General features: G+C 43.6%; 1 protein-coding gene across 1 annotated transcript; it reads right to left on the bottom strand.

The window, feature by feature from the left end:
* Positions 1–234: 234 nt before the first annotated feature.
* map3k2 (mitogen-activated protein kinase kinase kinase 2) lies at positions 235–26,934 on the bottom strand. The gene is made up of 17 exons (XM_080024580.1): positions 26,831–26,934; positions 25,248–25,323; positions 24,287–24,405; positions 23,730–23,770; positions 23,543–23,642; positions 21,545–21,658; positions 14,869–14,965; positions 14,090–14,220; positions 11,978–12,057; positions 10,251–10,315; positions 8,692–8,784; positions 8,300–8,533; positions 7,624–7,772; positions 6,316–6,447; positions 5,568–5,697; positions 2,333–2,510; positions 235–458 (listed from the first exon to the last, which is right to left on the bottom strand). Exons 2-17 carry the CDS (start codon positions 25,303–25,305, stop codon positions 239–241), a joined length of 1,941 nt encoding a protein of 646 aa, XP_079880706.1. The 5' UTR covers positions 25,306–25,323; positions 26,831–26,934; the 3' UTR covers positions 235–238.
* Positions 26,935–27,242: the final 308 nt, after the last annotated feature.

Below are 27,242 nucleotides of genomic sequence, written 5' to 3' on the forward strand. Positions count from 1 at the left end.
CAAAAAGCCTTTTCACGTCCTCTATGGCGGTCTCCTAAAAACAGAGACTCAGGAGGCGTCCACCGAACGCAAACCCCCCTTTTTCCCGCCTCCGAGTCCTCTTCCTGGTCCGACGGGCCTTCTGAATAGGACCGCAGGGGGAGGGGTCAGAGGTGGCGACGCCCCTTTCCAGGTAAGGCCATGTGTGGCGGTTCTGGTGGGGGGAGGGGGGGGGGGGGTCAAAAGTTCCGGTGTCAGACTAATGTACAAAGACGTGACTCAGTAGCTCGTCGGCCGACAGCCGCTGCTTGGTCTCCACGAAGATGCGCTTGAGAAAGTCCCGGCAGTGGTCGGACACATGGGGCGGCAGCACCGGGTTGGTGGGCTGGGTGGCGATCTTGAAGATGGCCGCCATGGCTTCATACTCCGCCCAGGGGGGCCGCTGGGTGAGCATCTCCACCACCGTGCAGCCAACGCTCCTGCAGGGGAGCTGTCGTTAGTACGTTTGTCGTCAATGCATTTTAAAGTCCAGCCAAAGAGGAACACGCGTTTCCGTTGAAAATGGCATGTGGTGAAATGTAGAAATGCATTTCTGTTGAAAATGGTTGTGTGTAAATATATGGTTTCTGTTGCGTAGTCGCTTTGGTCAAAATCTGCAAAGCCAAAAATAATTTACATACGTTTTTTTTTAATCTTTCTGCAATGATAGGCATTTTCCAGTACGTGTGGATTTTGGTGCTGACTGACACTTTGAGCACTCATGACCTCATTGGTGAAATATTAACCATTTAACCAGATAGAGGTATTTCCGCATTTGTTTTGGACATTGCAAGGTGTGAGAGGGCTGAGAGTTCGCTGTGCAAGTGCCAGATATCTAGAGGTGATGCAAAGTATAAACACCGGTATCGTTTGCCTTGGACGAGACCCAACGTAAGCAATTACCATTACACCGGGGAACGGAACTGACAGTGCGTCTCCATAGCAACGCATGCTTTCAACTGTCACCCTGTCACCCCCCCACAGGGGCTTGAGTCTAGATCTGATTTTTCATCTCCAACAACATTTTAAAGCTTTTTGAAAGAGGACAAGCAGTCACAATAACTTTACGACTTTGACGAATATTTACGCAGGCCGTGAGGAGACGTCACGGCGCACAGAAGCATTCACTCCATTGCTGTGCGCACGTCTTAAGAGGAATGAAGCAGGCATTTTTACATGCACATTGGAGTTATTTGTTTTCGTTTTAATTATTTGGTTTTTAATTATGTGTTGTACCGAGTTATGTGTTATAAGACATCATTCACAGGTTCCGCATGCCCGGCATGACATTCAGAACCACAGGCTGTTGCAGCATGGGTATAGCCATTTTAAAGGGCACCTGTTTAGGCAAAACTCAGTTTCAGTGCTTGTGCACATACATTTTGGTCTCTGAGCGGCCTAACGAGCACACAAACTGTGAAATAAGACGACGCAGTCAGTCAGACCACCACAAATCTTTTAAAAGAAAGAGGAATTAACACCAACCGTCCATGACAAAAATGCAGAAGATAGAAATTCAAGTATTTAAAAAGTAATTCTGCCGCGCATTCTTGTGGCGGCGGTGCTCGATCCGCTCCACGCTTCGCCAAACATAACCGTTGATGTATTTATTTTATTTTTCATAATTTAATGAAACAAAAAAGCCGTTAAAAACGTAAGACTCTTGGTAGACCCTCAAAGGACCTAAAAAAATCAGTTACTCTGATGAAGTGCCAAACATTAGTTTCTACGAAGGATGTGGAGGACATTAAAACTTAATTGTGGCTTAATTTTTAGATTACTGCCCATCTTTGGCCTCATCCAACACCTTGGTAGAATGCTTTTTAATTTGTTTTTTTTTTTACATATTTCCACAACAGATCTGCATCTATAGAGCAAAAAAAGACTTTGCATGCAATGTATAGTGAAGGAAATCCGCCGCTCTGGGTAGACCCGCTCTACTTTGTGAGCCACCGTCACCTACAAATATAACACCCTCGTCCTTTGTAATAAGGTGACTATCTTCGTTGATAATGACACGTTCATATTTTGAAGGGACAAACTCATCCGGTTGATATTGACAGCTTCGCGCTGCATTTTCAAATATGGAAGTACATATTTTCAAATAGGAAGCCAAGCAGATTCAAGATTCAAGAGCTTATTTGTCACACACATATACATACGGTCGTACATATATACAGTGAGATGTCATGACACCCGGTGATTACGCACAATAAGCTCTAAAAATACAAAAATGTGCGTAACCGACACATTTTAGTATTTTTAGTACGCACTGAAGACGTGTTGCAGGGCACGTAGACACGTCAAGTCTTACCAGATGTCCGCTTTCCTGCCGTAGCCCTCTCCGCTGATGACCTCCGGGCTCATCCAGTAGGGCGTCCCGGTCACCGACTTGATGCCCGTTCCCGACAGGCAAATCGTCTGAAGCCGTCGGCTGGCCCCGAAGTCCCCGAGCTTCACGTTCCCCACGGAGTCACGCAGGATGTTGGCCCCTGCGAACAGGAGTCGTCGGATGTTTAGCGCCACACGCAAAAACCTGCGCGCTTTTCTCGGTAAAAAAAACGCTGTATGACGACGCTCGCAATCCGTCGACCGTGTGCAAACTTTTCACCGCCACCTGTCAAACTACACCAGCAGCCAGGTGTCTCTGCGGTACACCAGGGACGTGCTGGCAGTACAAAAAAAAAAAAAAAAAAACACGTCTGTCTTCAAGGTCAGTCGCGATCGATGGAGTCGATCGCCGATAGATGATTTCATCGTAAAACTGCCCGAGCCTAGCCTGAGTCTATGGCTGTTCCCTCTGCCCACAAATTCTGTGTAGTACTAAAATAGTTGACGAGAAGAGTCTTAGCCGAACAACTTTTTCATTGGTTGGTTGGTTGCAGGAAAAAAATTAAAATAAATTTAAATGTTATATATATATATATATATATATATATATATATATATATATATATATATATATATATATATATACATACACACACACATTTTATCTTTATTTTTTTACTCCCTGCGCCTTGTGAAAATAAACCTTAAATGGTTGGACCCGTGTATGAGACCCTAGAGGGCTTCTAATTTGACTTTTGGCTTTTGCCAGTAATTAACCGGCGGCTCGCTTCATGCATGATTGCCGCGCAGAGCTTGTAAATTTTATTTAAATTTTGAAGGCTGGTTTATAAGTTATTGTGTTGGTGTTACTGATAAATTAATAAAATGTTCTGTCGCCTTGCTGGTTGCTCCGACACATTCAGAATCATCACAGCTTTTTACGAGGGCCTTTTGCCGGTGTAATTTAGGGATGTGTGCGATAATTCGATTAAACGTTGCTACCCTCGCTCGTCGGCACCAGAAATACTTGTCGGTTTAACTTAATAAGACCTATTATCATTTTATTAATGTACACATTTAAATTAGATATTCATTTGCACGGAAATTTGGCGTACAGAAGATGATTTTCCCGCTGTTGGTGTTCCCTTGTTAGAGACCCCTAGTCTGGCTCATTTCCCGGGGCGGTGGACTCACAACCACAGTGTTAACAGTGTTAGTTATAAGGTTCTTTTCCCGCCCTGGAACTCAAACCATTTTCTGATGCCCAAAAAATATACATATTTAAATAATTTAATTAATATCATAAACGTGCGATGACTTGTCGACTATGAAGATATTTAGTCGGGGGCAGCCCCAGTGCAAACAGAGCCAAACCAGAGAGTGAGGGAAGCAAGAGAACACCATAGGGAGACGATTGAGGAAACCTTCCATACCAGATATCCTACAAAAACAGTGGAAAACACTGAGCAACAAAAGGAACCCCTGCACGCCCACAGATGAACTGGCTAAAGAAAACAAACTGAGCAGGTTCTGTAAACGCTTTGACACATGATATCTGCATTCGGGTGCTTGATAGCATTGAAACTGATGACAAGGTTGGAAGGTGGGAGATCTGTCCACAAGGTATTCAGGCATGTAAATGTTAGCAAGGCCGCTGGCAAAGATGGCGTCTCTTCTTTTTTGTTAAAAACATGTGCAGACGAATTTGACACCCGCTTTGGGCCACATCTTCCAGAGGTCTGTTGATTCCCACACTGTGGAAAAATAAAGGCAGTAACCACACCCGCCCCCCTAGAATCCCTGATCGCAGGGGAACAATGATTTTAGACCAATCGATTTGACCTCTGTTGTGATATAATGCATGGGGAGCAAGATACGGTCCTATGTCGACCCACAGCTAGACCCACCCTTACCAGTTTGCGTACAAACATCGGAGAGGCACTGATGATGCCATCGACAGTATAGCGCACCTAGCAGCTAAACACCCGGAGAGTCCTAGGCTAGACTGTCGTTTGTAGATTTCAGATCAGCATTTAACACCCCACCGCCCCACATCCTCTTCACCATAAAGTGGCTTTGTTCGGCGGTGTGATGAATACCTTCTCGCCCTCAACATTAATGAAACGGAGGAAATGGTGTTTGACCCCCAATCCATTGGTGACCACTTGTCATCCATGACCAGAGCATAGGACAGGTGAGCTCTGACAGATACCTGGGCCTTTACTTAGATGACCAACCGACATGGAACGTCCAGGTGGAAAACGTCTCCTCCAGGGTTCAGCAGAGACTGCACGTCCTGTGCAGGCGCAGGATCTTCGACATCAACCAGAGGGTCTTGCATCCGGTCTACCTTGCAGCAGTAGAGCGCTTCCTGCACTACGGCATATCAGCGTGGCTTGGCAACCTGTCTGCCCGACTAAAGGCCCAGCTTACACGCCTCGCACAGAGGGCCATGAAGATTTATGTGAGAGTCGGGCAACATCCCACCCTTGACGCTGTTTTCGAAGAAACTATCAGAGAGGCTCAGAAAATAACTTCAGACCCTCTGAGTACCAGCTCCTCCATTAGGCAAACGTTTCAGGGTCCTCCAGTGCAGGCTCAACCACTATAAGTATTCCTCTTGTGTTGTGTTGATAAACAATGAGGTGCTAGTCTGGAGTTACTAAAAATGTTCCGGCTGCTGTTGGATAAACCATCAGCTAGGGTTGTGCTGGTGTAAAAAATTTCAAAACGGTTTGATATGAAGCCAAACACCGTACCGACCGGTATAGAAAATTCTATCGCTAGGTGTCGCACTTGACTCGGCAGCCGGTCCCGAGTTGGTGGCGCACAGCCTGTCAGATGCTAGTGGCTTCGTTCGTCCAGTTATAAACAAACCTCATTTTCTGTTAATCATGTTTTCATATCGCTTATTACCAATGCAATACCAGTTGGATTTAGCGCTTTGACGCCGTCGGCACAGGTTGCGGTTGTAGGCTACTTTTTATTTTGCAACAAAAGCCGAAAATCGATCCAACTCTACTATCAACTTTATGAAGTCAAATCTACATAATTTGTAATACTGTTGTTATGAATAAATCAAACACAATTGAATACGACAATATAAATGAATATTGTTTGAATACTCCAAATAGCCGGCTAGCTTAGAGTTCAAGACTGACCAACGAAAGCTAAATTTAACCCGACCCTCGACTGCGTTTACACCCCCCCCCCCTTACCTTTGATGTCCCTGTGGACGATCATGTTACTGTGCAGGTAGGACACGCCCTCGAGGATCTGCCTGGTGTAGCGGCGCGTCACGTTCTCCGTCAGTGCCCCGTATGACTTCAGCTGGTCCTTGATGGAGCCCTGGAAGACACGGAAAGGGAACCGACGTTTGAATGGCGGCAAAGCAGCTTGACGAGCCTGGGCTCTCGTTCAGGCAAAAATCCACACGGGCAACGCAAGTCTGAATTCAAATATCATGTCCAAATAATAACTTCTGTTAGCATCATCAATGCTTTTGATCTGTGGCAAAATATTTGTATTTTTTCGTCATACATGTGGCTCTGTTGTTGGCGGGAAAGGAAAATGTATCAAGAGGTTCCCATTAGTTTGGTTGACCATGTGCATTTTATTTTCTGTTAATTTAACCTCATCTTTGTGAAACTATTTTAAGATTGGCTCATTGCACCAGCGCTTACCTAGATTCCAGGCAATAGACAAAGGGATGTTAAACATACTGTACGTTGAATGGTACGGTAAATATTAATCACACCCAACACAGTGAGCTTGAACATGAAGCTATTTGTGTGGAATCAGAATCAAATACAAATTCTTCCAGGTTCCTTCTTGCTAAAAGATTTTATTAAAAAAATAATCATTAAAAACAAGTAAAGAAGAAGATTTTTCAGTATGATAATATATTTATACGAGCGTAGGGTTTATCCCGTTTTTGTGGTTTGTCTGTTTCTGAGGGCCACGCACCCCGGGCATGTACTCCATGAAGATGGAGAGCGTCCTCTCCATGGAGTCCCGCAGACAGCCGTAGTACTGGACGATCCGCTCGTTGCACAAGTTCTTCAGCAGCTGGATCTCACACTCCAGGGCACTGACCTCCTGAATCAGAGACAGAAAAAAGATCCAAAGACATCGACGATCATGATGATGATGATGATCATAATGATACAAGGTGAGTTTGAGCACCCCATCATGTTGAATGAATGACAGGTGTGGACGCTGACCGAGGTACCACATATTTTGTTTTGTATGTGGGCCTATTACGATCATGAAATTTAAGTTGAGGACTGCCTGAGCAGCTCCCCCACCCGCCCACCCGCCCACACAGCCCAAGGGTCCATTTATTTATTGTCTTGGTTGTGTGGTTTTATTATATTCATGTTTTATTTATTTGGGATATTTCAATATTTTTTTTCCCCACATTTCACATGTCTGAATATTCTTAAGAATTAAAAGTTCATTGCTATTTGAAGGGTTTTACTTGCATTATTATATCAGTAGCAAAAAATTACAATAATATTCGCAATTATTTCTTGGGCAAAATATCGTCCGACAAAAGTCGTGACATATTTGTGCCAATATCCGATCCAGTCATTTTGACCAATATCGGACCCGATACGATACTGAATATCAGCTCGGTACCTCATTGTTTTTAACAAACTGATTCATTTTGAAATTGCACGAAATGGGTGGAAGGAAAAGCGCCTAAAAAGACAACACTGTGGAGACACGTTGCAACGCCTCGCCCTCATCAAGCTGCCTCTCATTACGGGTAAAGCCCTGGTTTCCCTCGATAATAGTAAACCCGCTACTCTTGGCCCCGCTGTCAGAACCACATCATCCTTTGACTTTAGACGTCAAGGTTCTGAAACTTGGCGTAAAATTTGGACTACAAAATTGTACATCAAGATGCAACAATATATTATTTTTGTGAGGACGGCAAAACAATTAAATATAATACTGAATACTCATAGATCCTGTGCAGAAATGAACCACATAACGTCACAACATAAATGTCAACAAAGCTTCGTCTTCCTCTAGCTGAACATAATTTTACATCCAACCTACGATGACACCACAACAAGACCAATTGAAAATCACCAGCATGGTAACGTGAGATAACGGCTTGCCAACCTGAAAAAAGGGGTATTTCAATACAACCGGAAGTCACGCACGCAAGCAAACAGAGAGAGAGAGAGAGAGAGAGAGAGAGAGAGCGCTACGGTCGACCCTAGCCCTCCTAACCCAAACTCAGACCGGACACGCCCTCCTCACCTTGCTGGTCTCGGGGCTTTCCGGGTCGAACTGCACCTGCTTGACCGCCAGCTCCCGCCCCGTGTCGGCGTCGTAGCAGAGGAAGACTCGGCCAAAGGCGCCCTGGCCCAGCAGCTTCCCAAGGCGCCAGTTGGTGGGGGCGCGGGGCGCTAGAAGCACAGAGACGAAAAAGAACAGCATGTCAAGCTGGAGCCATCTTCATGGTGAAATTTAACGGTTCATAGTCACACGGATAATTTGGAATAACAATTGAATTGTCTTGTATTGTATTTATATAACCTTATAATCGTGTGATAATATATATTCACCCCACAAAGAGCCATGTATTGACATTGGAACATAAACATTCTGGTAGACCGTCAATTTGCATTAAACCAACTGATGGAAGAAAAAAGTAGGTAATGTTAAAGAAAGTAAGTAAAAAAATAAATGTATCCATCAAACCACCCATCTCATTTTTAGTGATTTTTAATTAATGATGGTTGGAAATACAAATTGTTAATCATAAATATATGTAAAATGTTAATATAGTTATAATTACTGTCAATTAAGGGTGCGTTAAACGCAGTCACAAGAATGAAAATACATGTTTTTCCTTCAATCCCTTCAGTACTCAATAATGAACCTGCCAAAATGACACCAGCCGAAAAGCAGCTGCGCTGCGAGGCGGACTCACAGCGACTCGGGGGGCTGATGTCCATGACGGAGAGGGTGGGCGTCGGGGTCGGGTTGGGCTCGATGTCACTGCCCCGCCGCGGGCGGCGGGCGGGCCCCGGGGCCTCCTCCAGGTCGGGGGTGAACACGCTGCTGCCGCTGCTGGTGCTGGGCGACTGCTCCGTGGGGCTGAAGCTCACCGGCGAGCGGAAACCGTGAACCTGCGTCCGCCGCGCTCGCGGGAAAGTCTTCCTCCCTGTTGAGGTGAGGAGGGGAAGATGGATGGGGCAGGGGAGAGGATATTGGAAGGTATTGAGGAAGATCTCGAAAAAATGATGTCCGACTGTAATTCGATACCAGTATCAGTGCATCCAGCATGCGGTGGCTGAATGTAATTCCACGCTTTTCTTTTACCGTCACTATAGTCCTGAAGGCCGACAGGAATGCCGTATCGTCGAGGGTACGTCCCCCCCTTCCCTGACTTCTCAAACACTGGGATGTCGCATTCTGGCGTGGGAAGGAAGACAAGAGATCACATGACTACGTACAGTACAGCCAATCATATCGGTTCAGCTCCTGCACGCACGCACGCACGCACGCACGCACGCACGCACGCACACGCACACGCACGCACACACACACACACACACACACACACACGAGATGGATCAGTAAGATTTTAATACTGAGAAGATATTGTCTAGGATTGTTTTAGCAGAGTGAATAATGAATAATGAAATGCCTGTACTTATATGATATAATATATAAGATATGCAACTTACTAACTTTTTCAGACAAAATCCTTCTCCCCTCATAAGTGGGTAAATAGTTCATGTTAACTGGGGATGTGAAAATAGTTTTCAGGGTCAAATGTCGGGTGGTATGAGCGAATAATCGCTTATTCAGATGTGTCGACAGGATCAATGTGATCACCTGCTGAGTGCCAAACGTGGTCGATTTTCCTATTCACACAGGGAAACTACTGATGCCACTTTTGACTGCTGTTTTGACTGGATCCCACTTTTTAAATAAAAAATAACGCAATGCTGTCACTTGGACTTACTGGTGTTCCTGCACTAACACTAACTCTCTGTGTCTCCGTTGCAGTGATGCAAGACCCGCAAAAAGATTTGATCGTAGTGAATAAATGTTTTTAGTGATTCGGGAGTCACGCCACCAGCGAGTAACTCTTTGACTTGGATCTAAATGAATCTCATGAGACTTCCATTAGAGTTGGGTCGATTTCCGGTTTTGCGGGTCCGGTCTGGTGTACGAGCCTAAACCGGTCTGATTTTGTGCAAAACAGCTGAACCGGCATTTATCATTATAGCCCCTTTCCCACATGGAATACATCACATTGCTGGATAAAAAATATCCGGTTAAGGCAGTAGGTAGCCTTTCACACATTGGCCTGTCCCTGTAGAGAGTGGATGTGTTTAAGTTTCTCGTCTTGGCAGCAGAGTGCCACGGTTCGGACTCGCCATTTTTGACCCGGAATTTTTTTTTCTTGCCGAAAACAAATAACTTTTAAAATATTTGTGTAAAAAAAAAATAATAATAAAATGTAAACCCAATATTTGTGCTTTTGTTTGATTCAGCTCCACCCCTACTACTGCATCCATTCCCACACACTTCCATTCACAGAGGTACCGGCACTTTTCCCTAAATTATACTACTTCCAAGAGTGGGGAAATTTACAGAACAACTTTTACTGAACATTGACACCGGCTCCTGTTCTCATTACGCCAATAAGGAACATTGCTAATAGATTTCCACCGTGTAGCAAACTCCACAAATTTGTGTCAAGCCTCTAGAGGCCGTACACCTCCATAAAAGGAGGGTTTTATGGAGTTTGGAAGATATGGCATACATACAGCATTTATTAGGAATGAAGTGAGAAAGATGTATTTATGTTAATGATTGGCTTAAACAGCTCGACCCCTTTGACATGGGAAAACAGACACAAACCTTACCTGGAAAGTCTTGGTGGTTGTCCGGGTAGCTCTGTGCCCTGGGCATCCTGGATTTTGGGTAGTCACTATGTGATAAAAAACAAGTCACACACACACCCACCCACACCCACACACACACACACACACACACACACACGCAGGCAAACACCTTTAATATCAATAAGTACACAGACACTCTTCCACACCCACATAGTAAACTAAACAGGGCAGCGACACTACTGTAACTACGACGTTGGCTCGAAATCATAGTGTAGCGAGAAAAACCCCTGCTGCCGCCTCCCTCTACCAAAGATTCCCAGTAGGGGTTTTGAACCCCACTGGGACCCTGGATCTGTAACTCTTGTCTTCATCCCCAAATGGTGGAGGTGCTAAAAGGGACGCTCGCCAGGCAAAGAAGTGGTCTTCCCCTCCCAAGATAAGGAAACTAAGGCGAGATGTGAAGATAACCAAATGACTGTTTTATTATTGAAACTGGAAACCTGATTAACATTAACATTGCCCCCCGCCCCCTACTTCCTCTATATCTCACACATACACGCATACATTCTTTCCTTTTAATCTTGACTCACGCTGAGAGCCTTGTCTTCCAGACCAGGCAATAAATTGCGTCCACTTCCCTAAGTAATTTACATCTGTAATTTTGCCTTTGTCGAAGAAGTCTAGAAGTCTGAATAATCAGACTGAAGATTTTGATTTTTCTTTATGCCATTTATTAGTTGTATTAGAAATTATTTTATTATTAGTTAGTAATTATAAATCATCTTAACAGTTGATTCACAGTAGTCACAAATGTTATGCTCCTGATAGAAGGGGCGTGGTCAAGCCACTGCTGCAGACAAGTGGTGCAGGCTCCTATTCCGGGGCCACTCAGCTGCTGTGGATCGGGCAAATCAACAGAGGGACTTTGCGGATTTGTCTAATCCAGGACCAGGAAGTAATTTAGGATTTGTCGTCCCCTGCATTGCGGGACATGGCTGGAACCCGGGAAGATGAGCGCTCTACCTAACGCGCCGGAGTGCACCTAAGCACCTAGTGAACGTTTTCCCTGTTTTCCTGCGAGCCTTTGAGTTTTCCTTTTGGCCCACAAGCCGCCTTTTATTTCAAACCTGTAAATAAGTACCATGAATACAGGGCCAGAACAGACCTCCACAGTTCATTATCACAAGAGTTTGTTTAAATCGCTAATTAGTTTAGCATCATGATGTATGAAGAATTTTGCGCTTAAATTAAGTTACATTCACTAGTCAGAAAAATATTAGCAGCCAGTTTCAAAGAGGAGACAAAAAAATCCCACCTCCTCTGGCCAGGGTTCAAAAGAGCACACAGACCATTTTGTAGTTAGGCAGGCCCTCACCTCTGAGCTCAAGAGCTCCCTTTAATTTATTTTAAGTTTTCAAACTTTGTCTGTTGGTGTTCCTTCAATTTTGAAGATAGAGGTAAATAACTCCAATCCTTCTGAGACTGATTAGCTTTTTAACAAGTGCAATTTTAATTTCAAGAGTATAACACTACAGTAGTATGCATTGAGTATTGTGTGAAAAGTACCAAGATGACATACTGCATCTGGGGAAATGTTGTAGTATGCATACATTGGATGATACGCTAGCAAAAGTATATCCCAGCATGCATTGTGATCTTATGTGCAGAACTGGATGTTTTTAGCTGAGGACTAAAAATGAACGTGGCTGCTTCAAAGCATAGATCATATTTGGCTATTGGCCTCTAACCTGTCCAGGGGGCTGTCTAGGGAAGGACAGCTTCCAGACGCAGAGTTCTCTGGACTACTCATGGACAGCGGGTCCAGCATCTGTGGGAACATGAAGAACAACGTCAGAAGGAGGGACCTGCTCTGGTTTACATCCTTCACACCTCAAGCCTTCAGAACAGGAAAGTAATAATACCATCCACCCTTCCACTGGAAAATTTCTTCCATTTTGAATGACTTTTATGCCTTGCTGGAATTTCTACCTATCTAATCTAACGTTGCACTATATTGTTCATTACCATGGAAATGTGTTTTTGGCGACCTGCGCCAGAAAGACTTACATTATCATCATCTTCATTATAGACCTCAAATAAAGAATACTGTCCCACAATTCACAATGTTGTGTGAACGCGTTTGGATAAGGATGATGATTTAGTCTTGACTGAGTAGAGAAAGAAATAGTAAATTGCCTGCTTGCACGCTTTTAGGGCTGAGCGATACGGAGGAAGATGTTATTACAACAATCAGAGGGAACTTCACATGACATGCATCATATTATCAGCTTGCTTGAAAGAGCCTATTGAGTAGCTCATTTTAATCTGTATTACTCACTCGCTTGTTCCTGGAAACAGCACATGACGGAGTGAATTTACAGTCTCTTAAATCAATGTAAAATAAACTATCAGGCCAAACCACAGTTGAAACCAGTAATAGCTCAAACATTTCAGAACGCAATTTAGGTCACACGACTATAACACTGTTTCCCTGTTATAATGTCCATTTCTATATGCAACTGCAGTGATGGATTCAAGAAATCGAGATAATATGGAATCCTCACCATGCTCTACTTGGCTTATTATTGGACTGTGTATTTTTAACATTGCTGAGAGGACATCTGAATACACCAGCAATGACAAGGACTGTTCTATACTATTACTGTGCACAAGACCAATAAATTTAAGATTAAAATTGTAAAATGTCATGGGAGGACGTAATGATTCAGTATCCACAGTCAATGTTCCATTTTCCAACGACTTTGGTGACAGTCCAAATACATTTAGCACACTGTTGTCTATTATTGGGAAGATAGGTGACACTAACACTGTCATCAACTGGGCGACAAGTTACAATTTATTATTATGTAATAGCACATGTAATTTTGCAAATATTAAGGGTCCTCGTCCTATAGAATGTGTGACAAGGAACCTATCGTTATTGCTCTGTTTATTCTTCTTCTTCAGCCAAATTGAATGGACTCTTTGGGGGCCTCGAGAAACTCGAAAACTCACAAAACTTTGAACACACGTGATCGATATTAAAGGGGTGCCGTACATGGGCGTGGTGAAATGGCTAGCCACGCCCTCTTGGAAAATTTCAAAATATTAAACCTATTCACTTTTTTCCATGAAAACTCACGAAATTCGGTACACATTAAACATCACAAAAAAAAAAAATGTATTGCCACCATTACCAAAACCCAACAGGAAGTCGGCCATATTGGATAAAAGGTTCAATTTTAGTCACTTTTTGGTCGTTTTCATGGTTTGTACTTTCGCAAACTCCTCCTAGGAGATTTATCAGATCGACTTCAAACTTGGAGTGTCTACAAGACACCTTAACGATTAAAAGTTATTAAAAGATTTTGTTTTCCTCACACGATGTGGGCATGGCAGGAGGTTGAGTTTCATGTTCCAAAAAATGCTCTATTTACATGACTTTTGGGGTCCAAACTCGAAAACTCACGAAACTTTGCAGGCTCGTCAGTCCAACTGTGTCATTTGATAATGTATGGGTCCCATACATGCGCGTGACAATGTTGGAAACAAAATAATTTCAGAATTTCAAAATAAAAGCACGGCATCAGAAATGGAGTACACTTCAAAAGACAATTATAGCGTTTTTAATGTGAACTTATACACCTGCAGTCCACTGGAGATGGACCCGCAACCCAGTGTTGGACTGAGACCTACCAGTTGAGAAGCAATCATTTAAATGCTACAAAATTGGTAATCATTAGCAATATAAAGAGTAACATGTGCACGTGCATATAATTTATAGGAAGTATAGGTACGTTGCCATGCCTCAACCGCAACCACCCCCAGTATAAACACACAAAATCCCTCCCAGGGCGTACCTGGTCCATGCTCTCAGGAATGAACTCTCCCTCACTGTTGATGCTGGTGAAGGAGCCGTTCCGGGCGAACTGCTGCAGCGCGTCCGGAATGTACCCCGGAGGGGGAGAGCTGCGGTCCGTGGAATGAGAGTCTGTGTGTGTGTGTGTGTGTGTGCGTGCGTGCGTGTGTGTGTGTGTGGGAGGGGTGATAACAGGAAGCAGAGAGAGGTTTTTGTTTGTTTTTATCCAGATACTCTATGCACATATGTGATAAATCTGTACGTTGTAAATGTGTCTGCTGTACCCTCCCTGCAGTAGCATGTATACAAACTGTTTTTTACACAGTGCCGCACAAGCATTATGAATTCCTCTATTATTATATACATTTCCTGTAGCGATGGGGATTGAGCAGCACCTAACGATTGGATTCAATCTGATATTTCTGAGATGGCTCACTGTACGTTTCTATATTTATATATATTGACATTTTATATATTAGAATTGCCACCAACTTTTCAATGCGGAAAATATTTCACTGAACAAATGCCAATACAGAAATGTGCAACTATGGTGGTATTTCATTTAAGCTTAAAAAGGTTAAAAAGTATACTCTGATACGATTCAATTCTATTGTTTCAATTTCTGGTTTGAATAAAATATTAATACTTTGTTTGGAGGTTTAATCCAGCCCCAAATTCCTGGATTTAAGAAGGACTTAATTTGTGTAATTTTAAAATAGTCGGCGAATCCAAGTCCAGACACAATATTCGGTGACATAAAAGATGGGACTCAGCGCTCACCTTTCAAGGCCAGCATGCTCTTCTTGTCGGCCACCCTGAAACTCGTGTTGTCCAGCTCCTCGTGGGACAGCAACAGGTCCATGTTGGAGGTAGATGTCTGGAGACATACACAATAACAGATATATAACACACACACACCACTATATGCATGGATATATAGAGCTTGAATGCCAGCTGATTTAGAGCTTAAATGCCAGCTGAAACTACGCAAAAAGAAAAAACACACACACACACACACACACACACACACACACACACACACACACACACACACACACACACACACACACACACACACACACACACACACACACACACACACACACACGTATAGAGCTTTCTGACACTGGGCGGTACGTTTTGCTCGAGAATGCCTTGATAGTCTTGAGATTTCATTGTGCCCTGCACAGATCCCGTGCCAGACGCAGCAAAGCAGCCCCAAACATAACCAAGTCTCCTCCATATTTCACAGTAGTTATGGTGTTCTTTTCTCTGAAAGCTTCATTCGCTCGTCTGTGAACATAGAGCTGATGTGATTTGCCAAAAAGCTCCAGTTTCGACACATCTGTCCAAAGGACATTCTCCCAGAAGCATTGTGGCTTGTCAATATGCATTTTAGCAAAATCCCGTCCAGCATTTTTATGTTGTTTTTTTTTGTTTTGTTTTCAATAGTGGAGTCCTCCTGGGTCTTCTTCCAGGGAGCCCACTGTCACTCAAAAAGCGACGGATGGTGCGATCAGACAAGTTCAAGAGATTATTTGTCACATACATATACATCGCACACTATTATTTTATATATATATATATATATATATATATATATATATATATATATATATATATATATATATATATTTAGGAGTGGGAATATATATCATCTGGGACCTCACAATACCACGCAACGTGTTTTTGCACATCTCACTTATTTCACCTTACCAGTCCACTAAAGTTTGTTTCTGTGACATATGTTCCGTTCCAAAACATGTATATTTTTCATCAAATAAATGCAAGATTATACTGTATACGCGAGTCGCTTTACCTTTTGAATCACTGCTGCCCCCCCATGGAGAGATTAAGCATTGCAACTGCTTTTCCACAAATGCAGCCTGGGGGCGTTCCCAGGCGCCAGCGTGAAATTACATCATTGAGGGGGATATAATTACAATCATAGATCTACCTGGGCTCTGTCATGTTCCAGATGCCCTCTCCAAGTTGCTCCTACGGTATATTTCACAACACATCCCCAAATCACTCAACGAACCACTACAATGACTGAATGACCGTCTGTCCATCAGCACTTTCTGTATCTGCTTAACCTCTTAGCGGTTTTATTCTTCTGTACATGCATTTACGAACAAAAAAATATTCACTCTCACGATGTTATTATCAAGTTTTAAAAATATTATAAAATACCAATCAAAGAACAAGCATAATTAGTTAACAAACGAGGAATCCGCACAGTAGACCCGTGTCTACTGTGCGGATTCCTCGTTTGTTAGATTAAAGCGAATTTCGTGACTTTTCGTGGAAAAAGTGAATAGGTTTGATGTTTCTACATTTTCAAGAGGGCGTGGGCGGCCATTTTGCCACGGCCATGCATGGGACCCATATCATATAGATGGGGGAACCAGGTATCGGAGGAAGAATAAACAGAGCAATAACAATAGGTTCCTCGTCACACATTCTGTGGGCTCGGACCCTCACAATAATAGGGAATTTTACAAGAACAATAGGGTTTCAGCCCTACGGGCTTGAAAAAATGAATAATACAATTTGCGCTAATATCTCAGACCTTACACTGTTAGATATTTTAAACAATCGTCTTCTCTGCTGAAGCTCTCAATACTGGATCAATTTAAAGGAATCTGCTGCCAATCGGTCGGGTGAAGTCCCAATGATCGAAAAATCAGGTTTAAGTAAAAAAAGAGCTTCCCTTTCATTTACATCACAAAATTGTTTACCCAGACAATTTTCTAATTTCATGATGAAAAACGATAATGAGTTTATCAGCGAGCACTACAGACACTTATGAGAGCAGCTTAACATTTCATTTTCTTTCTTTAATTTTAGGGGGCGCTAGGGAGCCATTTTGCCACGCCCATGCGCGGGACCCATAGAATATCAAATGCCTCATCGGTACTGACCAATGTGCAAAGTTTTGTGAGTTTTTGAGTATTTTAAGGCCCCCAAAAAGCAGATTCCAAACGGCTGAAGAACAACAACAACAATCACGAGAACAATAAACAGAGCAATAACAATAGGGTCTTCGCCCACATTCTGTGGGCTGGGACCCTAATAAATGGCTGACTCTTCTCACTCCCGTTCACTGGAAGTCCTCCTTTGCTCACCGTGCATTAAACCAAATGAATCGTTTGATCAAAGGTTGATTCAACCTTTTTTTACTGAGTGACTCATCAAGAGTCAAAAAAAAAAAATGGAGCTTATACACTACGAACAACCAGAGCAGACGCTCGGCTGTAGTGACAGCAATCGACACGCAGTCAGCACAAGTTTGAAATATTGTCAGGCGACAGATAAATCATTTATCTTATCTTGTTTATTTACCTTGAAGTACCTCCAAACAGCTGACTTTTTTTTTTTTTGCTCTCTTTTTTTCTGAGCGTCAACTATGCAACTATGTTACATTCCATTGGTGTCGGCTTTGAGTATCGACATTCGGCAATCTCATTTTTACGACATGAGCACAGTATCGGGCGTGTAAATTAGATCGGCACAGAATCGGATTTAACTGACACTGATCGGCCGGTCACCGGTCATGGCCGATTCCTGTCACCTGCCGATCGATCGGTGCTTCTCACATTTTATATGTTAACATATAATATTTATATGTTAACAACCAGACTTTGTGGACTGGTGCCAGCGGAACTGCCTCAGATCAGCACGGGGAAAACCAAAGCCTGATTCAGAGCACAGATGGGTTGGTGCGGATAAAGGCGGAATGAGGAAGGTTTCTGCCAGACAAATTCATGGGATTAAGAGAGCAGCTGCTAAAATGCCGTTACAAAGCAGCAAACAGGTATTTGAAGCTGCTGGTGCCTCTGGAGTCCAGCCAAGCTCAAGGTGTAGGATCCTCCAGAGGCTTGCAGTTGTGCATAAACCTACTAACCTAAACCTACACAAGCAGAAATGGTTGCATTGGGCCCAGAAATACATGAAGACTCATTTTCAAACAGTCTTGTTTACTGATGAGTGCCGTGCAACCATGGATGGTGCAGATGGATGGAGTAGTGGATGGTTGGTGCTGGCCACCCTGTCCCAACAAGGCTGCCACGTCAGCAAGGAGGTGGTGGAGTCATGTTTTAGGCCGGAATCACGGGGAGAAAGCTGGGAGGCCCCTTTAGGGTCCCTGAAGGTGTGAAAATGACCTTGGCAAAGTATATAGAGTTTGACTGAGCACTTTCTTCCACGGTACAAAAAGAAGAACCGTGCCTTCCGTAGCAAAACCATCTTCATGCCTGACAACGCACCATCTCATGCTGCAAAGAATACCTCTGTGTCATTAGCTGCTATGGGCATAAAAGGAGAGAAACTCATGGTGTGGCCCCCATCCTCCCCTGACCTCCACCCTATTGAGAACCTTTGGAGCATCCTCCAGCAAAAGATCTATGAGGGTGGAGGCAGTTGGCATCAAAACAGCAGCTCTGGGAGGCTGTTCTGACAAACTACAAAGAAATTCAAGCAGAAACTCCAAAAACTCACAAGTTCAATGGAGGTAAGAATTGTGAAGGTGATATCACAGAAGGCTCCTATGTTCACATGTAACTTGACCTGTTAAGATGTTTTTGATTGAAATAGCTTTTGAATTCAGTAAATGACTCCTAATGCTGCACATTCAACAAATGACCATTTTAATTTCTTTACAACCTATAACATGTTTTGAAACTCTGTTGTGCATCATCATTTGAAACAGTGCATTTTGAGTTTTTTTATTTTTGAAAAAAATAGTGTTATCATTGGGAGGTTTGTTCAATAACATTCAATTTATACCCTAACCGTTGATGACTTGAAAATTATACTAACTGTCATTTGCTTCGACTATTTAGGAAAATATCATTTGCATAATAATAAGGAACGCGGTGTATAAGAAGGGTCAGCGCAGACTATCTGCTCAGAAGACTTAGGTTCTTTGGAGTGCAGGGGGCTCTCCTGAGGACCTACTTCAATACCGTGGTGGCATCAGCCATCTTTTATGGAGTGGTCTGCTGGGGCAACAGCCTCACCACAGCTGACAGCAAGAGACTTGATAAACTGATCAAGAAGGCCAGCTCTGTCCTGGGGGGCCCCATGGACCCAGTGCAGGTGGTGGGAGAAAGGAGGATGATGGCTAAGCTGTCATCCATGATGGGGAACGAATCCCACCCCATGCATGAGACTCTGAAGGCACTGGAGAGCTCCTTCAGCGATAGGCTGCTTCACCCAAAGTGTGGGAAGGAGCGCTATCGCAGGTCCTTCCTTCCTGCGGCTGTCAGACTGCATAACCAACAGCGCAGCCAGTAGACCCCACACACACACGATTAAGGGTAGAGCAGGTCACTAGCGGGTCACCGCTGGATTCGGCCCCTCCATCCCCACACCAAAGCTGAGAACCTGTCTTGTTACATAGGCCTAGTGCAAATACCCCTCCTCCAACCACACACATGCAATTTTTTATATTAAAAAAAAAGAAAAAAAAAAGAAAAAGTGCAATCCCTGATGTGCAATGTGTCAAGATATGTGCACTACACTTAGAACTCTGGTTCCTATTTATGGTGTTTTTTTAATTTATTTTTCATATTGTTTATAGTGCTTACCTTGATATGCTCTCAATTTTCTGCTGTCCCTGTTTTGCTGCTGGAACAATGTAAATTTCCCCGGTGTGGGACTAATAAAGGTTTATCTTATCTTATCTTATTCCTCCCCTACTTCCCATTTCACCTCAGAAATGCAGCGTTACGCCTCGTGGATAATAAAGTACTAATGCGCTCAGTGCGCTGAGTATCAGCGGATGTTGTGTGAGAGTTGCTTCCTGTTTAATGACCGTTTGGACTTAGGACCAGCTCTCCGACCAGTCGGTATTGTACGCTGCGTACAATACCGCGGCGTCTCAGCATCAAGCATCTCATCTCATCACCGTTCTCGGTCTTAGTCTCTTCCCGCAGTCTGTCAGTATTCACTACCTTAGCGTTCACAATGGCCACGCCCTCTTACAGTGAAATAACACGGGTCCTCGCTTATCAAACCACAAGGTCATAGCATCTGGTCCAATCCGAGGGATGTAGTTAAATACCTAATAAATGTACGGTATTGTTTTGTTTGTTTTCCATAATTAAATTACAATTTTACACACACACACACACACACACACACACACACACACACACACACACACACACACACACACACACACACACACACACACACACACACACACACACACACACACACACTTACAGTTCATTGAAACAGTGCTCCTGAACGCCTCCTGAAAAGTGATGAAATTAAAAGCAATTTTCTCATGTATACCTGCATGCCTTTGGTAGGTCATAGAGTAAAGCAAAGAAACTGTGAAAAGTGATAAATTATTGCTAAAGAGATCAATTATATTCAAAAATGGCCTGGACAGATTTGTTGGTATCCCTTAGAAAAGATTATCAATAATTGGATTATAGTGATATTTCAAACTAACCGTTTTCTTGAATTGGTATCACACATGTCTTCAATCTTATAAATCAGTCATTCAGCCTATTTAAATGGAGAAAAGTAGTCACTCTGCTGTTTGGTATCATTGTGTGCACCACACTGAACATGGCCAGAGAAAGCAAAGGAGAGAGTGGTCTGAGGAGATCAAAAAGAAAATGATAGACAAGCATGTTGAAGGTAAAGGCTATAAGAGCATCTCCAAGCAGCTTGATGTTCCTGTGACTACAGTTGCAAATAATATTCAGAAGTTTAAGGTCCATGGAGCTGTAGCCAACTTCTCTGGGTGCGGCCGCAAGAGAAAAATCGACCCCAGATTAAACAGGGGGAAAGTGCAAATGGTAGAAAAAGAGCCAAGGACAACTCCCATGGGGGTAAAAGCTGAACTCCAAGGCCAAGGTACATCAGTGTCTAATCGCACCATCTGTCGCTTTTTGAGTGACAGTGGGCTCCATAGAAGAAGACCCAGGAGGACTCCACTTTTGAAAGAAAAAATAACAAAAACAAACAAACATAAAAATGCTGGACTGGAATTTGCTAAAATGCACATTGACAAGCCACAATGCTTCTGGGAGGATGTCCTTTCGACAGATGAGTCCAAACTGGAGCTTTTTGGCAAATCACATCAGCTCTATGTTCACAGACGCAAAAAAATAAGGCTTTCAAAGAAAAGAACGCCATAACTACTGTGAAACATGGAGGAGGCTTGGTTATGTTTTGGGGCTGCTTTGCTGCGTCTGGCACGGGATGCCTTGAATCTGTGCAGGGCACGATGAAATCTCTAGCTTATCAAGGCATTCTAGAGCCAAACGTACTGCCCCGTGTCAGAAACCTCTATACAACCATGCTTATACATACATATGTGTGTGTGTGTGTGTGTGCGCATATATATATATATATATATATATATATATATATATATATATATATATATATATATATATAGTGCCTGCCGTCAGTTGCCCGTGGAGCTACTGACCTGGTGTGGGGTTTGAAGCACCAGCAGGATCTTAAGGCTCTTCATGTGGGCGCTGCGATCCAGCAGCTCCACGGCCTTGTCCAGGTCGTCCTGGGTGCACAGAGGTATCACCAGCTAGGAGCAGAGAAGAGAAGAGAAGGAACACACATATCAGGAGAGGAATGTCTTATTTCTGCAAGGTGCCCAAAGTGGCCCAAAAAAAGGTCTTCTTTACAACATGGATGAACTGAGCTAGAGCCGAATATCAAAACCGGGCCAGACCTGACCAAAAGACGATGCCCTGGGTCTGAGACACCGAGTTAATTCTCGTGAGCAGATACAGCTCTGTGATGACGCCTTTTGTTGAATGGCACACGATGAATAGGCAAATTATTTTTCCGGGCTGTGGAAAGAATTTCCTCTCTAAGGACAATAAATTTAACTAATCAAGACGGACAGGGGCAGAACATTCATTTACAATAAGTATGATAATTGTAATGTATGCTAGTATTATTTGTCCTTTGTTTTACTTAACAGTCCTCCCTCTAATAAAGTGGCTTGGTAATCAATTTCTGGGAATAGAAAAGATAGTAAAAGAGGTGGGAATCACCAGGGATCACGCAATACAATATTATCATGATGCTTGGGTCCTGAAACAATAACATTACATTACATTACATTTCGTCATTTAGCAGACGCTTTTATCCAAAGCGACTTACAATTATTCAAACACCGACGGACGCAGCCATCAGGAGCAATTAGGGGTTAAGTGTCTTGCTCAAGGACACTACAGCATGCTAGCGGGAGGAGCCTGGGATCGAACCAGCAAACTTTAGATTACTAGATGACCAGCTCTACCGCTAATAACATGGCGATTCGTTGTTTTTCAATTCGCCAAGCATTGTTATACTTTTCTCTCTCTTTTGACTGCAGTAAAAAGTGTAAAACGAATCTTCTTTTGTCTACACGGAGCTTCTTGAAAACGCTGACATCATGGACGTCAACTTGCACATGCACCAGGAACCTATGAGCGACGGCTGATGTCCACTTTGTTTGCATGTGGTCAGTGCCATTTGGTCTAATGAGAGGTTTATAAGTCATTGAACTATAACAGCGTTTTAAAATGTATACGTATTAGTGTGGACATGGCCTGTGTCTTACGGCCTTGAATGAAAATAAAGAAAAGAAAAATGCAACACATGATCAACTTTTTGAATAATGTTTTACATGTTTTATATAGGACAATAGCTTTTTGTATGTAACTTGGTATTAGAACTCATTGTCTCTGGGTTTTAATGAGTCTCTCAGAGTTTATATGAAGAGACTGTTCTTTCTACAAAATGTCAATTGTAGTGTTGGAAAAACCAGACCACATTCCACCCTCACTCAACCTTGTGTGGCGATAAGGATAACCCCAGGGGGGCTAAAAAGAGTGTGCGTTTGTTTTATGGCATAGTAGGATTGCATCTGTGACCAGAGTTTGACTGTTAAAATCCCTGTTTGGGGGTAACACCCGGGGAGATGGTTGAGGGGCACAGTGTTGTAAATGACACCTGACTAACGGCACACAACCTCTCTTCGGTATAAAGCCCTCTTCATCAGGAGTAGGTGCACACTGATCAGAACACTGCTCTGAAACACGACTGCATCTTTCTCTTTATTCTGCAGAATTCATTTCTTCAATACTCTCCGTTTTGTTTTCCTGCAGCGGGGGCAGGTTAACGTCGCCGACCACGCAGGAGAATTTCTCCAACAGGAGTAGCTTGTTTCCCGGCAGTTTATGGCCCAACATAACGAGGCAATCAGCTGACAGTGTCTGATTGCCTTTAAAAAGCATGCCATACATCATGTACATAACAGAGGATAAACAAAGTGCTGGAACACATCATTGGAAAAACTAGTCACAAAAATATGTGCATTCATCTTTTACTTCCGTTACTGGATAACTAGCACCAGGACCTGCAGAGGTGCTGGACAGTATCCATGGATACCAAATCTTCGATGCAAACAACTAGATACCTCATTGTTGGTGTAGTGAAGGTCCATAGCTTGACCAAAAGCCACTTTGGCCTTGGCCTTCAGGTCATCCATCATCACGGGGCGCGGGAACTGAAGGATCCTTCAAGAAGAAGGGGGGGTGAGAAGGTAGACATTTTAACGTGCGTCGGAAACATCAACAACGTGAATGATGGGCTCAAACCGTTACCTTTTCTCCCCTTTGAACTCGAACTTCACTCGCACATCGTTCTGGTGGAAAAACAGTCACAGCGTTCAGGGGTGAAATAACAGCGACGGCCGAAAGACAACAGGCGAGACAAGCGCAGTCCTGTGGTCGCCTTTGGAATGACTCTTCAGATACATCAGACAATGCAACGACTTTTAATATCAGCTTTGATGAAACTACATTTTCGACCAAAGAACACAAAATAGGTATTGGACTAAATGGGGCAGAAATCACCTCGTACGGATGCTTATTTTTACAACATTGTTCTTTACTTGCGATAAACAATTTCATAGTTTAAAAACCACAGTTTAAAGCGCTAGCTCAGTTGATCTTATCGTTTATTACCTATTTAACGACCCTGCGGATAATACATGTAAATTAGAATGCAATGCCAGACTACAAAGTGCATGGCATCCATCGGCATGGCACAGCTGTTGCAAAATTGGCCAATTTTGAAAAAAAAATAAAAATATCACTATTTCCAATTTTTTTGTTGTTTTTGCAGAGGTGGCGGTACAAAGTGGAAGAGCTGGACTCACCTGGTTCTTGGGTGAGCAGGCCTTGGGTTTTCCCAGGTCCGACAGGGACATGGCAGAACGGCTGGAACGGCGCAGCTCTTCCAGGTCCTGCATGATCGAGTTCAGCACCTCCTGCTCATCTGAAAAGCCAGAACAAGACGATGGGTGCCGCCATCGCCACCTGTTTGGAGTTTTATTGGGGGCCCTCCGTTTATTTTGTTTGTTCCCCCACTGCTTTCCGAAGCAGTTTTTACATAAATGAACATTACAACATTTATACGCCAAACATTTTGGAAGCTGGCTCTACCTGTGGTTGTGGTGCTGTTGATGCAGCACTACTGGGTAAACAGTAACTTATAATGCACTCATAAATAAACCGACTTAAACAAATAAATGTACAAATGAGGACATCCCATGTGAGCCACCGTTTTCTTAACAGAATCTGAACACCTTACAACACAATTAACCACATTTAAATAATGAATATTTCCATGTATTCAAATATTCTGCTGGCTTTATTGCATTAGTCACCGACTGAAATACCTTTTTCAGTTTCATTATTGCACAAATGTGCAATAACGCAGTTTGGTGAATAGGTTTTCACTTACAAACTATACATTTCAAATAAAAGTCCCCGAACCACAAACGCATTCCGTATTCAAATATCCACAGATTTGCAGATAATTCACTATAAAATCTTCTACTCGTCTTTCTGCTCAGACTGAAGACGCATCTCTTCGGACTACATCTGGACCTTGCTTGCACTGACCTGTCTGTCTCTTAAGGAATATTCTCCAGCTCTACTGTTACTTATTTATAGGTTTAGCTGGCGTGAATTTGGATATATAGCTGGTTTGACTTCCACCAACACAATGTACTCATTGTGAGTCGCTTTGGAAGAAGGCGTCCATTAAACAAGGTAATGTTAAGTAAATCGACCATGCCCATTACTGCTATCAACTTAAAATTCAAAATGTCTTACCCATCCTGGTGGCGTGTCGTCGATTGACCCAGGAGTCTAGGAAAGAGGACTCGCCCATCAAAGGGCTTCCTATCTCCTGCAACAAAGGACACAAACTGGCTGTTGTTTCTGTTCTGTAAAACATGTTAAGATTAAAGACAAAGGACTACACTTGTCTACAAAGTCGGATTTTGCTGCAGTGTAAATATTTGCCTTGTAGTATTAATGTTAATTTGACTTAGGCCATGAGGTCACACTGCATTTCCAACGCAGAGCGCGGCTGTTTCTTCCAGTGCAGAACTGTTCGGTATATTCTGGGGTGGCGTGGCTAGAAACTGCTTGACAGTAAGAAGGCTCTGGGTTTGAGCCCGACCGGGAAATAATGCACGTTAGTGGCCGATGCCCTTGAACAAGGCATTGGCCCGAGAGCCGGGAGTTGGACCACCGCTCCCAGATTCAAATGTCAAACGCTGCAAAGCGAGGCTGATATTACGAAGGTCTCCAGTCATTTCACAATCCCAAATCAGAATGTGTTAACTGGGCCAAGTGCATTCTCATACATAAGGAATTCGTCCTGGTAGTAGTTGGAGCATTGAAGTGCTTGTGTAGACAGACGAGTAGCATAAAAATAATGCTTAACAGCCCAAGAATATTTTGATATTAATTACATTACATTAAAATAGTTATATATATATGGAGAGCGAGAGAGAGATGTTTATTTGCAGACATTGCATGCATGTAACAAATAACATGCCAATAACAAGTTGATGGGGACTTCAGCCTTAGTGGACAGGTGACAAAGCCATTGAAAGCCTTTTGGTCAGCTAATACATGTCCATACAATAGGATTTGAACTCAACTGATGCTAGCAACACAAGGACTTAAATTAACTTCAGATACTGTCAACTTTAACGCAGCTAACGCTGGCTGACCGACGTTTCCTCCGTGCAAGCCATGAACCATCATCCAGCAGAGGGTTAGCACAGCGTAAAATCACCCAAACCTCGGGTTTGAGCCCGGAAAGCGGCACGCCGAAGTCGGGGAAACAACTGCAAAGAAACAACAACACCGAGCAGGTAGCTAACGCGCTAAGGCTAACTAGCCTGCGCTAGCCCAGAGTTCCGCGTCAAGCCGGGGAAGTTGGGACGCCAGAAGCTAACGCTGGCGCTAGCCGCGCCAGGCACCCGCCGCCCCGCAGCCTCCTCGCGCCGTGGGGGAAAAGGCGCCGCCGCTGCGCGTCGTGACTTTTCTCAGGACACGCGGCTGGATCACGCCGCGTCGCGCCTCACCTGGGTTAGGGCTCGTCCTCTCACTTCCTCATCCACGGGGCCTGTCAGTGCGCTCCGCCGCGGCTGACGAGCCTCCGTAGCGGGTTCCAGCCGCTCACAGCCCTCCCCCGCCCCCCCCCCCCCGCATCGCGGCTGTCTCACGGACCAGTCCCACACACAGCGCTGCCGCGTTCAAGTCCCGCGACGGAGATGGGTATTGCGAGCGTCTGACCGAGGAAAAACAAAACAACAACAACAACAACAACAACCCCCCCCCCCAAAAAAAAAAACCCCAAACAAAAACAAAACCAGTTCGCGACAACTTTCAAGTCTTACTCTTCAGCCGTGAGCTCCCGAATCAAGCTTTTTGTTGTTGTTGTTGTTGTTGTTGTTGTTGTTGTTGTCGTTTTGTACGATTGCTCCTCAGGAGTAAAGACCCCCAGCCCACACGAGGCGTGGCCCAAAAAATATATATATATATTGGCTTGAAAACAACTCAAAGGCGATTCGTGCATTGGTGGAAAGTATCTCTGCTACATTTTCAAGTATAATTGCGTAGTACAGTACTTTCTACTCTACTGCAACAAACGGCCGATGGTGCGATCGCCCCCGAACGATTCGTTCCACACTCCTTGTAAATGACTGTGGCCGCGCGTTCCGTTCTGTTGTCAATCCAATTTGCGATACGCCAAACTACGATTGACTCGATTGTAATTGAATTGCACTAAATCGTAACAAATTAGAATGT

This window comes from Zeus faber, assembly GCF_960531495.2.
Source record: "Zeus faber genome assembly, chromosome: 2".
In the NCBI taxonomy this organism is placed as follows: domain Eukaryota; kingdom Metazoa; phylum Chordata; class Actinopteri; order Zeiformes; family Zeidae; genus Zeus; species Zeus faber.